The sequence below is a fragment of the Urocitellus parryii genome, chromosome 13 (genome assembly GCF_045843805.1).
Source record: "Urocitellus parryii isolate mUroPar1 chromosome 13, mUroPar1.hap1, whole genome shotgun sequence".
In the NCBI taxonomy this organism is placed as follows: domain Eukaryota; kingdom Metazoa; phylum Chordata; class Mammalia; order Rodentia; family Sciuridae; genus Urocitellus; species Urocitellus parryii.
Window position 1 is genome coordinate 36,835,734 of NC_135543.1, and position 14,221 is coordinate 36,849,954.

General features: G+C 37.5%; 1 protein-coding gene across 9 annotated transcripts in view; it reads right to left on the minus strand.

Annotated features, from left to right (window-relative positions):
• The window catches only part of Dtna (dystrobrevin alpha), a 346,528-nt gene that overhangs the window by 48,087 nt on the left and 284,220 nt on the right, over positions 1–14,221 (minus strand). For 4 of the 9 annotated variants that reach the window (XM_026400020.2, XM_026400019.2, XM_026400022.2 and 1 more), the window contains 3 exons: positions 13,560–13,649; positions 6,033–6,110; positions 5,388–5,480 (listed from right to left, as the gene is read on the minus strand). The exons of 2 other annotated variants lie outside the window; for them this stretch is intronic. In XM_026400020.2, coding sequence (XP_026255805.1) covers positions 5,388–5,480; positions 6,033–6,110; positions 13,560–13,649 — 261 coding nt within the window. Of the gene's footprint in view, positions 1–5,387; positions 5,481–6,032; positions 6,111–13,559; positions 13,650–13,712; positions 14,009–14,221 lie in introns of those variants that run through there. 3 more of the 9 variants (XM_026400023.2, XM_077792226.1, XM_026400029.2) reach the window with 2 other exon arrangements.

Below are 14,221 nucleotides of genomic sequence, written 5' to 3' on the forward strand. Positions count from 1 at the left end.
ATCTATCTAGGAATATTATCACTAGAGCTTAATTTTAAAGCCATCCAGTCTCTTTTCTGGTCTTCTATTAAAATACAAGTAGTTAATGGGAAGATTATTGTCTAGGGAGGCATTATTATTTAATGCTTAACTGGAGGGTTTCTTTTTCAGGTTGTTTCCAATCTTTTGCGGGTGATTGAGAGCAAAATGCTATGGGAAAGTGCACTGTTCAGACAGTTAGGAGTCACCAAGCATGAGAGAGTAAGGGTGGAGAAGAATGAAATGGTACTGGGGCCTGAGCAGTGTTTTCGTGGGACTAAACCTCAACATTATGATACTTTAATGAGTGGTTTGTAAGAAATAGACAGGAAATAATGGAATGGAATTCTCCATGGATAATAATAATTAAAAAGCTTACCATTATAATGTCTCCTCCTAGGGATATCTTCAAACTCTTTTATCAAGATTCTGACCTTAACAACTCACTATGTTACAATCAAGGTCACACGCTCAATCAAATCTTAGGTTAACACATTAAAAATACTAAAGGCATACAGTTTAGTGGATTCAATGTTGAAGTGTGTTTTGAACTGAATTTAGTTCCCCCATAAATTCATATGTTGATGCCCCAATGCCCTACTTTAGAAAGTGACTATTTTGGAGATAGGGCTTTAAAAACAGTAATTAGGGTTACATGAAATTTTAAGCATGGGGCTCTAATACAACATGACTGATGCTCTTTTAAGAGGAGGAAGGGATGTTAGGTATGCATGGGAACAAGGAAAAGGTTATTTGATGACACAGTAGTGAGGTGATTATCTGCAAGCCAAAGACAGAGGAGAAACCAACTCTGCTGGCACACTGATCTTGGGATTACAGCCTCAAGAACTTTGAGAAAATAAATTTCAGTCCCTCAGTCTGTGGTATTTTGTCATGGCAGCCTTAGCAAACTAATAAAAAGTGGAAGAGATCAGAGAGCATTATTTTTTTTAAATTCTTGCACAATGTCACTTTTAATTTTTCATTTTATTAACCCCTATTAATTGGCTTTGCCACATCAGTGAATTGCTGGTGCTTGTCCACATTTAGCACCTCTATCTACATAAAGCTTAATGGTCTACTTTTTCATCTACTGTATACTTCTATACCAAGGAATAATAAGGGCTACTCTACACAGATGATTGTTTTTAATGGTAAAAATATTTATTTTATTGTTAAAATATTTATTTTATGTTAAAAAATTTCTGCATATCCTGACAATTTTGTTCAGGGTAAGAGGGAATTTTAGGTACAGCACTATCAATATTCTACATCTGCAGGTGTTTATTGGGCACCTACTGAACACCAAGGACTGTGTTAGGTGCCAGAGAGGATCTGTTTCCTGTAGAGGGGAAGATAGATGGTAAATCAACCACCCACCCACCCACCTAAGGATGACGGTTAAGATGAAGAAATAAACAATATACCATGACAGTGACTTATATAGGAACCTACCAGAGGTGGTGCCTTTAACCTAAGATTGGAACCCGGAAGAGTCAACACACATGCATATGGAAGGTGGGTAGCAGTGCAACAAGGAAGAATGTTCTAGATAGAGGGAAGAGCCAGCATCATGGTCTTGATGCAGGAAAGAGCTTGGCTTGACTTAGGAATTGATCCAATGCTGATGTAACTAAATATTCTGATGGCGAGGGAGAACCCCATGAGAGCTGAGACTGGGGAGGGGTAGGCAAGGGGCAGCTCACACAAGGGCTTGTAGGCCCTGGTGAGAGGTCTGGGTTGTAAACTAAGTGCAGTTGGAATCCAGCAGGCAAGCTGATGAAAGTTTAGACCTCATAAATGAAATCCAGAAGTGGGTATTTTAAGAATGTGGTACGTGTCTTTTTTTTTTTTTTAACCAAGTATAAAATATTGTAGAACAATTTCAAGCTACTTGGGTTATCAATCCATTTTTCAAGAAATCTGTTGGCATTACAAAAGTACAGTCTCTTGTACTGGAGGAAAACACAAGCAGAACATTTTTAACCAGTTTTATGAGAAGTCTAACCAAATGTCAGCAATCGATTGTGACAGTGAACTACAGACTGGAGAGTTAGGCTGTTTTCCCTCCGTCCCTTCCAGAGTTAAAAGAAATATGCTAGAAGTTTCTGAATGATAAACATGTGGAATATAATTGTGGTTGGAGGTAGAAGTTCTAGGTTTGTTTCTAATCTTTGGTCTGCCAGTCAGAGACACTTTCCTGTAAGTCTCTGGTAAACCCAGACACTTGGTGAATTTAGGGGAGAGCAGAAAAGCCCCACTGTGGTATATTTTGAGATTCCTCCTACCTGAATTGGAGAAGGTGCTTAAAAGCCATAAAGGATTTTTTATTTTTAAATTAGGAAGGCAGTAGCAGAAATTCTCCCCTGAGCTGCTATTATCTTACGGGGCTTATCTGACATCAGAATCAGCAATGACTTGAGTGTTTCTTTAATTTAGCAGTGGACTACTTACACATGGTCACTTTCCCATGGTAGTAAGTAGTTAATATAGGATAGAAGAGTACAAGATTCCCACGTCAGGAGCCTGTCTGAATAGTGGCAGATACCAACCTTTTGATGGAGATCAACTGAGGTGCCCATTTGCTGAGCATCTCATGAAGGATGCAGACAGGAGCCAGAAAGAATGGGGAGGAAAATGGATGGTGACTAGTTTTAGAAAACCTGTGTGCAAGCCCCTAAAGACATATAACCTTGGATGAGGTCTTAATGTCGTGGGGCTTCCATTTTCTTAATAGGGAAATGGAAACAATATCCAACCTTCTAGGACTTTGAAAAAATAAATTAAATAATGTGTGGGAAAGGACCCTGTCATTTATAAAGCACTTCATAAGTGCAGAATTTATTATTTCCATTTTGTCTATCTTGATGAGATAAAAGAAAATGAAAACAAAATTCTTGCCTTTTTAGAAGCTTAGAATTACTATGAGAAATCACAACTCATGGAGCTAGTTGACAGAAGTTAACTTACAGGCAACCACCATTTTTCTTACCTATATGTGTTCAAAATATTTATTAAAGGGAAATAAAAAAAATCACACAGTAAGAGATGCAACTGCAGAAGTAAATATGTGTAGGCTGCAGTGTGGAGAAATTACCCATGAAAGCTTCCTAGAGGGCAAGTGTTGATGCAGGTTTTACAAAAAGTGATGCTAGCACAGTGGCCGTGAACTTGGATGGATAATAGTTAAAATCTCTGCTCACTGTTTTGTAGCTGTGTGACCATGAAAGAGTCAGGTAAACTCTTTAAAATGATTCCTCTGCTCATTTTTAAAATGGGAATGGCTGTATTTACTCTGTGGAGTTACTCTAAGGATTCAGAGAAATCATGTGCATAAAGTTTTAGCAGAACTTAACATGAAGCAAGTGCTTTAAAAATAGTAGCTCTTATGATTATTACCATTATTATATACCTCACCGTTTTGAATGATGGTCAAGCATTAGAGTTCTGATGACAATATAGAAGGTGATAGATCACTATATCATTTATATAAAATCATGACAGGTGTGAGAAATTGTCAAGACCTAATAAAACATAAAGGAAATGGAGGGAAAAAATGAGAAATCTGAAGAAGTTGGAACTTATTAAGGGGATGGAAAAAGCAATGAGAAATATGAAAGCAGCTGTTCAAATGGAGCCTGCTTCATTGATCAGTCTTCATGCTGCTTTGTTTTCAAAATATAAATCCCTTGTAGCTTTATCAGGCAGATGTAAGGTGTCTCTACTGAGACAGTACGATGATCTTAAGTGACCATCAAGTCAATATGATTAATCATCTGAGTAGGGTAATGGTTAGTAGTGACAAAATCTGAGCTTTCCTCTTTGGAGATTTCTTTGTTACAGCTTTAATTAAGAAAAGGTCAAAGAAGAGTGGTTGAAATGACTGGGATGCACTTAGAATTATGGGGGAGAGGATGGAATGCTATCACATCACTGCCTTTTGATTGAATCTCTACTGACTGAATTCTTTGAAGATTACAGATACGTTTTTAAAAAAATAATTCTTTATTCTTTCAGCTCCGTTAACATCAGGGTACTAAATTTGTTGGTAATAAGATTAAGGCAGTCTTGTAGTTTTGCGAGGTTGAGCTATGAAAAAGTAGCTGCTACTGAATCCAGAAGCTCAGGGAATTTGAACAAAGTGATGGGTTTAGTCAGCTGAAGAGTATATTCTTATTCCATAAGGAGAGGATTAAATTAGCGTGCTTATACATTTTTTAACACACAAATTAATAGGTATTTATTATATTAATCTATTAAAACAAATGAACATTCACTAGTTCATCAAACCTAAAATTGTCTTGGGCTAATCTTGCAAAAATAGGTCTAAGGCGTCAGAAGCAGTAATAGAAAGGAACTTTGGAAATAGTCAAGGCAGGAGAGAGTTCTAGAAATGAAGTGGTGAGCATCAAGCAGTGGACATTAAGTGTTTCAGGGATGCCTTTGTGAAGTGGAAAGGGGACCTGCTAATGCTGAAGGTGGAAAGCACTTTAATGGGAATTTAACCCACTAGTTCACTTAGTAGTGGTAACCTCAGGAAAACTATGGACCCTTAGCTCAGAAAAAATTGGATTTGTTAAGCAAAATTAAAATATTTCCAAAGAATTGGTTGGCTAAATAATTCTTGTATAACAGTAGCCTAACCTGGATTGAAACATATATCTAAGTGTATAGTCTGTTCTCTCATTTTCATTCAAGTTGCAAATGTACATTTATTAAGAAAATCAAGTAGTTTTAACCAATCTCCTATGTCACAATTAAAATAGAAAAACTTCATGAATACCTTTATCCTAACATACAGGGCTACCTGAATTCCATATTTACACATCTGAAAGCAAACTTTATATGTTCTGGGACTTGAAAGCAAGCTTCATCAGTATGGTGCTCAGATATGTTCTTAAGTAATCGAATTGTTGAAAGACAAAGAAATGATTTCCATATGATCCTATCATACTACTTTTGTTCTTTTTCAGTTCTATGTTAAGTGAAAGGGCGTTGTTTCACAAATTGGCATGTCCTTGGAATGAGACAAGTGTCTGCATCACCAGCCTGTGGTCATCTGATAGGAAATAGCAAAGAACCGACTGGTGGGACCCAGTGTCCTGCATCCACCTGAATGCTCATCTTTGGCACAACACCCATTCACACAAGTTTTCACCTTAGCTAAGACATAAACAAGGTTACAAATTCTATGATATATTCAAGGGAAATATCCAAACTAACATGGCAAAAGACTTCTATATTGAATTAGGTGAAAAGTGTCTTCGTGACACCTTTGGCATGCCGTGGCTCTGCCCCTTGCTAAGACTCCTTGTCACCAGCTCAGACTGTTCCCCTAAGGACAGTCAAGAAGCCAAACCTGCACTAACCATGATGGGTTGTTCCGGAGCATGTTGACATACAGCCCGATGAGAACATGTTCATCGGCTAGCCTGTCTGCCACATTCAGGCTGTACTGTATCCTGAAACAGGGCAGGAGGAAAGAAAGAGAGGTGAACAGAAATGAGCAGGACAAGCAGGAGTGAGTCTGTGGTAGAAAAAAAAAAATCTGGAAAACCGAAGCCGTAAAGGGAGCGTCTAAACAATGTTCTAAGAAAAACACAAGCAAAACCCAGGCAAAGAAATTCACAATTTCATTTGACTAACTTTACAAATGAAGACTTCCATTTAGGCTGAACAACTTATTTTAGGAAAACAGATCTGCATTCTTTGACCATGAAGGCCAAGGAATTCATCTGTACTGTAAGAGGTTGCAAGCAAAGCAAATTTTTTTTAAAAAAAAATCATATCATCAGGTTAGTCATTTAAAAGAAAAACAAAGGCTATTAGAAAGTGAATAACAACACAGATGTGTCCACGCAAAATAACTAGTTGGTGCTGTTAATTGGGTTATGACAGGTCACTGCTTTCACTAAACTGAATATGCTCTTTCACTCACAGAGCATTTTTGCAAAAGAAACTCCATTTTTAGTTTGGTTAGTTCAAGGTTCCAGTGCACTCTGGCTGTAACTTACCCTTTGCCCTTCAGCAAAGCTGGAGCAGCCCTAGCCAGCATTTTGTTCTGCTCTACTTCACTGTCCTTGGGAGGAGAGCTGGTTAATAAGATGGGAAAGCCAAGAAGAGCGTAAACACGGCAACGCATTCAAGACAGAAACCGGCAACAGAAACTCCCAAGGCTAGATCCAAGCTCTATTTGCAAAGATCTGCAATATTTTGAAACTTTCAAGATGTTTTCAGATCTCCACAGAGTTCGACTAGGAGTGAAAACTTGGTCTGAGAACTGGAATTAGAATTTTTTACAGAGGCCACCTCAATTCCAGATTTGAGCTCTGCTGCTTGCTCAGTAAGTGAGCATTTATATTTCATATGCCTAGACGTCATGAAAAGTTTCTCCACATCCATTAGCGGTTAGCATGAAAACAGTCCAGTAGTTCACCAAGTCCTGCCAACCTTTAGATCCCACTCTAAAGGAATTCTTCTGTCGTCCCTAAATTTTCCAGCTGTCTATGTTGCATAGACTTGAAAAGTACCTAGAAATGGCTGTCACATTAATAGTGTTTTACTACTTTAAGCACAAGTCACTCGACCTTGACTGAGAAGTTACAAAGAAAACTGTCAGAGAAACAGAAAAATATACTCTGGAGATTATATGTGTATTCGTATTTCTTATGTCAATATTGATATATAAGTAGTGAATAGAGTCCTGTCACTAAAGCCATTTTTAACATAGGAATATTAATTTCATTTAGTAATTTAAAGGACAATTTTAAGGTTTGAAATATTGTTTTATAATTAATCAAGTGTGGCCAAGCCAAAGTCACCTAAGATTTACTGTGATGAATAGGCATACTTCTCTGGGATATATGGTATTTCAACTAGATTAGTAATATTTAGTAATATAATATTTAATGGCATTTAGTAATATAATATACTAAATACCATTAGATATATGGTATTTCAACTGTTTTAAGAGAGTTTGCTCCTTTGTAGGTTAAGAATTTCCCAACACATTTGTGTACCTAAAACTATCCCACACTTCATGGAAAATACAAAGGTAAACTGTCCAATTTTGTTAAAATACCAAGTATTAGCATGCTATCTAAAAGTATAGGGTTTTGCCACAATTTTCTCTCAATTATATATAAAGTATTCAAATCTTACAAAACTTTTAGCTACAAATTTTAAGGTACTACAAAGTACCACTTTTTCAGACAGAAATGCAAAACACAGAAATGTATAAATGAATAGCCTTAGAATTATGCACATTGTGATTAGTATTATTACTTTGTAACAGTGTATACAAAAGCTTCCTTAAATAGTGAAATCTGATAAATTTATGTCAAATTTGATTTATAAAGAAAATGTCATGCATAGAGTAGCCGATGGTGTTTGTGAGTATTTGGCATATTCACTTGGCCTTTTAGATGGGCATCTGTAACACAAAGTATTTCTGAGCTTAAAAAGTATAGCTGCACATAAAAGAAAAGTGACTTTAAAGTAGAGTGTGGGGTGCAATGTGATGTTTTGTTTTGATGTATGTACACATTATTGAATGATCAAATCAAACTAACATTTATCATATCATATACTTATTTTTATTGTAGTAAAAATATTTAAATCCTATTCTTTTTGTGGGGGGGATATGGGGGTATCAGGGATTGAACTCAGGGGCACTCCATCACTGAGCCACATCCCCAGCCCTATTTTGTATTTTATTTAGAGACAGAGTCTCACTGAGTTGCTTAACGCCTCGCTGTTGCTGAGGCTGGCTTTGAATTTGCCATTCTCCTGCCCCAGCCTCCCAAGCCACTGGGATTACAGGCATGTGCCACCGAGCCCAGATGAAATCCTATTCTTGCAGCAATTTTGAAGCACACAATTCGATGCTATTAACTACAGTCAACATGCCCAGCGATAGAGCATTACAACTTTGAAAACAATAAATTAGATTAATGTTCTAGGAGACTCTTCTTTCCTGATGGCCTTATTTTTTCCCCAGTATATTGATCTTTATATTCTAAGACTGAAATATGCCCATCAGGGTCAAAGACCACCTTAACCCCTCACAGGTGGTGTTTTCAGTGATGTTCCCTTATCCCACCAACACAATATCCCAAACCTGTCTACTATAGTCTTTCTATTGCCCAATATCCTCAGTGACTTTTTTTTCTGACTTAAGGTAGATTTATCTATCGTATAATTGACTTCAGATGTTTGCAAAACCATTTGGAACACTGTGTAAAATATCAATGATTCTTTCCTCCCAACTAAAAGATTTCCCTGCCTTATTGTGTTTCTTTGTTCTTTGAATCCCAGAAACAGTGTAGCAGTATTTCTTTAAACCAATCTAATAATGACCCATGTATATCCACTGATGCTGAATGTGTGAGATAAAAAGAAAAGAGAAGAAAAAGAGCGAAAAGGAACACAAGAAAATCAACCAAAGAAATATGTTTGCTACAAACTATTCTGGTGGTGCTTTATGGGAGGAAAGCATGGTGGCTGTGGTAAAGCCCAAAAGTGATCTTCCCACCACTTGGTCACTCCACAAACATGGAGGAGCTTGCTGATATAAGTACCTAGTAGGGGACAGGGTGTCAGGAAGGAGGCAACTGATTAGTTTTTCTTTGGTGGCCTTATTTCTTTTTCTTTAATTATTTGGCCTTTTCTCTTTCTTCCTCTCCTCCATTACCCTGTTTTCCCTCTTCTTTCCGGATCTCTCTTTCCCTCTAAGAGATGAGCAGATATTCTAAGTAGACACATCTCTTGGGGTTTTGTTATTTTCTTTGTACTGACCCTTGCCAGTGTTGGCTTTCATTTTCTTTTTCCTCCTCATATGAATTCTTGGAAAAACCTGTTGCTGAAAAATATAAGGGTGATACCATGCACATTTTTGAGTTTGTGGAAATAAATTATTTTGTTTTGCTACAGGAGCAGGAGGATTTCTGCCTTTTGGGTACTTACTGTTCACATAGTTTCTACACTTCCTGGAGCTAGATTTAAATTCTCATTACTTGTTTCTGGGAAGTCAAGAATATGACCATGCATGAAGGTGGCCAAGGGCACAAGAGAAAAATAGCTACTCTTTCAAAATAAAATGGATCAGGAACTTCAGAGAGTTGAGTTAGAGGCAGGTTTTTATTTAAACTTGAGTCTTTAAAGTCTTCCACCTGAGGTACCTTCCCCAGAATCCCTTCTGCTGCTCCCCAGGAGCTTGAAGAAGGGAAGCAAAGTGAAATTTTGTTTTTCCTTCTGAATTGTAAAGACATGACTCCTTGAGGCAATGTATTCTCCTACCGTTTCATGGAATAGTTTAGATTTTTAAATTTTCATCTTGTAGCTGGGTGGCTTGCATAGAGAAGTGAAGTGGTATTTCCAGTTGATTATGGGCTTTAGGGTCAGGCACATGGATGGCACCTCTTCCTCACCCAGAAGCACTGACAGCATCTCAGTGTGTCAGAATGCAATGATGACATTATACAACTCTGGCTATTGCTCCCAAAGCTGTTCTTTGCCCTGTCTCAAATCAAAATGCACTCTTCCTTTCAGCCTCTGAAACTGGGAACTACTTGGGGCTCCCTCCCTCCACATGGCTGATAACATCTTTCCTAATCTAAGTCTCAAGGAGAAGCAAGACCACATTCCCAAATCATATATATATATACATATATATATACATATATGTATATATATGTATATATATACACACATACATATATCTCATTTTTTTTTTCTGCCAGGCTCATGGCAAGTTATACAGACATCCCTCTGCACACATATCATCATTGCTGTTTACCCTGGAGGGCACAGCAGGAAATTTTACAATTTGTGTGTTCTGCAGGAGGCAAAATGGCAGGGAATATTCCTTGAGATTGTGTTTTATTTTTTTTCCCCTAAAATATCTTCAGCAATTTACTTTTAAAAACCTCTCTGGAAAACAGCATATCTAATGATAAATAGTCTTTTCCCAAAAGTTTCATACAAAAGCCTTACAGATATGCAATGACTTAATGGATTCTGGAAGGATAGATATATTCATGTTTGTTTATTTTTAATTCTCCCCTTAGTTTTGGTAACTACCAAAGCCAGTATTTTTAGTTTAGTGCGAACATTTTTAGGAAATCCTAAGGTAACAAAATTATACACAAATTCTCCCTGGAGTCTTACTTGAACCTTGAATGTGTTTTTAAAAGTCACTTATGAGTATGTTGGATCACTATACCAGTCTTGGTCAAATAACTTTTTTCTTCTACTGAGCACAGTATTTAAAAAGTCTGGATAAGAATATTATATAATCAAATTGGGTAATAGGAAATATAATTATTACCACAATATTTAAAAATAAATATTTATTTCTATTGATTCTTGAATAAACCTGTGTGGTATTTGGAGTTGTAAAGAAGGATTTGTAAAGTTGACTCCCTCCTTAAGTAACTTTCACTTGTGAATAAAATTTTGCTTCTCACTACAATTTACACAGTTTAGTAACAAAGTCACCAAATTAATTAAGCACAATTAGAGTCCATTGATCAGTTTTAACAGATAATTTCCTGAAACATCCTGTTTCACTTTCTTTTTCTAAGCTTTTAGTAGCTTAGAACTGGAATGTAAAATGTCTCTTATATGCAAACCAGCAAGCATATAAAAAATAGGTTAGCATCTTAGTAGAAAAGTTAAATGTCAATCAAGTCAGGCAGGCATAAATGTTGTCTCATGTTGAACAGGTACCAGTCCTGCTTACTATGATGTCCCCCAGTATTATCAAGTCATAACAATTGCATTTTGCCAACAGAACCTATAGAAGAGTGTGCTGAGTGCACGGTGTGTACCAAAATCACCTGAAGCATGTTAATAAGATTAAAAAGGTTAACAAAGGAAAAAACGAGAGGTGATTGTGGTTTTAATTATGCACTAACAGTTAAATATAGGAAATTGTTAGAATTGAGTGCAAAGACTGAGTGAATTCAAGTTTGAAAAAAATCTAGTGCATACGTGGCTCTAGGGATACATGAAATAAAGAATTATCTACAGAGGGTAATTATTTCAGATTTCATGTAATTTCACACAATATCCCCAGAACAGTGTAAGACTGAAGACATCTTCAGGGTGGTGTCAGATGCTGATTTATCTATTTCTCCATTTTTATGACTGAAAATGGATAGGCTTCTTAGAAAAAAAAATAGTCATGGAGAAAACTTTTGATTTTCAGAAGCAAAGCTACATTCAATATGTCAGTTTTATTTCTAGACACTTTTGATTACCAAATCACAAATGCTTGAAAGTTAGTTTGAACAGTTTAATTCAGATTAAAAGCCTTGGTTGTTAGGTAAATAATCTTTGGGTAAGCAAAAGCATTTTGAAAAAAAATTAAAAAAAAAAAAAAAACACAGTGAGTTAGTTTTTCTTTGGGTGAAAACGCAACCCAATTAATCCAATGACCAAGAAAGAGTCAACCAACAAAAACCACCAACAAATGCTACTTCACCAGGAAGAACTAGGATTTGGGAAGTGCTTGGGGTGGGTGGAGAGCCCTCCTCATAGGTATTATAGAGCCTAATAATGTCAGTAATAACCAGTGTGACTGCAATGAACCAGAAAATGGTATATTAGACTGCATTCAGCACACTATATGAATTCCAAGTCATTTCCTAATAATGACAGGATGATAGGAGCTGGCTAGGTGCTCTGTGTAATAGCCCAAAAGCTTCCTTTTGTGAGTGATTACCACCTCAGAAATTGCAACTATGAAAAACCTGTGAAGTCTTTAAGCAATATTTCTAATATCGGAGGTAAAAGAAACTAGTCATTCAAACTTCCAGTGTGCCTTATAATGGCCAATGAAGAAGTTGGGCCATAATCAAAGAAGTTTATTTATCATAGGAAAGGCCTAATTAACTCTCTTATAAATTAAACCAGGATTTTGGAAAGATAATTAAGATTTTACAAGAGGCACCAACAAAGAAAGAAGATCCTCAGAGGCCCGAGGCTGTGGGCAGTGAACGGGAGAGAGGGCCATATGAGCCTGGCTTTGTGGTCAGTCCTTGCGATGATATTTGCAGTAAGGCTATGTCATCTTTCATAAGCTTAGATAAGATTGCTGGCTGCCATGTTTAGCTATTGGAGGCCTCTTCCTAGTGAGCATGATTGATGGCCATCAATCCAGCCATTCTTTCCTATAAATTTACAAGAAAACAATCTTGGCATAAGAACATAAATAATGATCAAGAAAATGAATGAGGTGAATATGTCTATAATTTATATTATTTGACCCACATCCTACCTAACTGCTAATCAGCATTGAGTGCACACATGTGCATGTGTACACACTCAGACATACACACACACTCACAAGAGGACTTCAAAGGACTAAAAGAGAGTGCCTTTGAGAGTCTCTTCTTTTAAGTAATGGAAAAGTGTATCAAATATATCACTGGAAAAGGAATAGGGGATGTGACAGATGGTGGTGGTAACCAAAGGTACACACTCGTAAATCTGTATGAGGTGGATTACTCGGATGTCAGAAGACTTCAAAGATTCATCCTAGTGCCTTTTGAAGATCAAAGTGGTAGACTTGTAAAGGACTCTAGGTGGGGAATGCCAGGAGTGTGGAGAGAGGATTTTGCAATGGTGATTTTAATTCATCCTCACTCTGTTTTATCTTTCTAAAATCTCTGAGATTTCTAAGTTAAAGTACAAAAGACTAACAACTCAGGCTAAATAAAATACCTGCATGGCCAGCTTCCCTACTTTATTAATGCTGCCCTAATACTGAACAGTACTGTTCTTGGCCTGCTTCGGTTTAATTTGATTTTAAAGGGGGCAGTTGGGGGTGCAGTGGGGTTGAGGGCAGACTTCTAGGTAATATATCTTTAGTCCTGTTCCAACCATAGAAAGAATAGGGCCTTTAACTCATGCCTTCATCTGGCATGATGGGTTTCCATCAACCTCAGTGTATTGACATACTTCAGAAAGCAAAGTGGATCACCATCATTATCAAGTGATAGAAACCAAGCTCTGATAGTTAGAAGCTGGTTTTGAAATTGCTACTCCTACAGGAATCAGACTGTTCTTCCTGGGGGAGAAATGGCCCTCGCCCAGTGGAAGAGAAAGGTCTTAAGGGTGGTTAAGTCCTTAAGTCTTTCTTTAACTGCAGTAAGGTCCAGCCACATGACATAACATCCTACTTAGCACTAAAGATCATCCCCAGTGGCTCTTTAGTTCTAGTGTCTTAGAAGTCATCATCTAGGGTCTTAGAGATTACACAAAATCAGAGAGCTGTCCAAATGAGAGCCAGCACGGTACTCTTCACATATTCACTTCATATGTACTGGTATGAAGGTATGAAATGAATAAGAAAGAAAAGAGCTGAGAAGTCCAGCTTAGGTTGAAAATTTTCTACGGAAGCTCTTTAAATCCCAGAAGAACTTCATCTCCACTAGGACATGCGATAGAAGGATTTTAGTGCTCTAACAGAGAGACTAGCCATCTAGCTGGGGAAACTACTTCTATGATTAGTGATTCAGGGATGCTGGCATACTGACCGTGTGCTGTGGTCAAGCTGATTTACATACAGCTTTATGAGCGAATGCTCTTCAGCCACAGGGCTGGGTGCACTTATCCCCTCAGGTAACCTGAGGGATGCAAACAATGAGACCTCATTAAAACCTCCATGGACAGAGCAAGGCCCACTCAGAGAGGAAGAACATTCAGTGTACAGAGCTTTATTGAACAGCACCCTTCACACAGAAACCAGGGTCCAGTCTCCATGGTGACAGGAAGAACTGCACGCTTTAAACAACATGTCTGTGGTTCACAGGGAACATGCCAAAAGGACTGAAAATGGGAGAAAAGGGAAATGATCATGTTTTAAGTTAATGGGTACCAAGTACCCTGGAGAAAGCAGAACAGCTCAAAGCATTAAAAGGCATATTTTAGGGTAGAGGAAGTCATGTTATCCATCTAGACGCATCCACCATAAGCACCGTCCGAGCTGAAATGATATAAAATGACCTTCAGTAAGGATGGGGTCTACCTCTGCTTGGCATTTACAGAATGTAGAGCTTCCTAATAAAAGCACAGTTACTCTAAATATCACACCGGTCCTTTCCTAGGTAGATGAACAGGCCTGTGTGTCTTATAGACTTCACAGGTTAGGGTTTTCTTTTGAATTTGCTGGTGGTTCTGGAAAAACCAACAGGAAGTT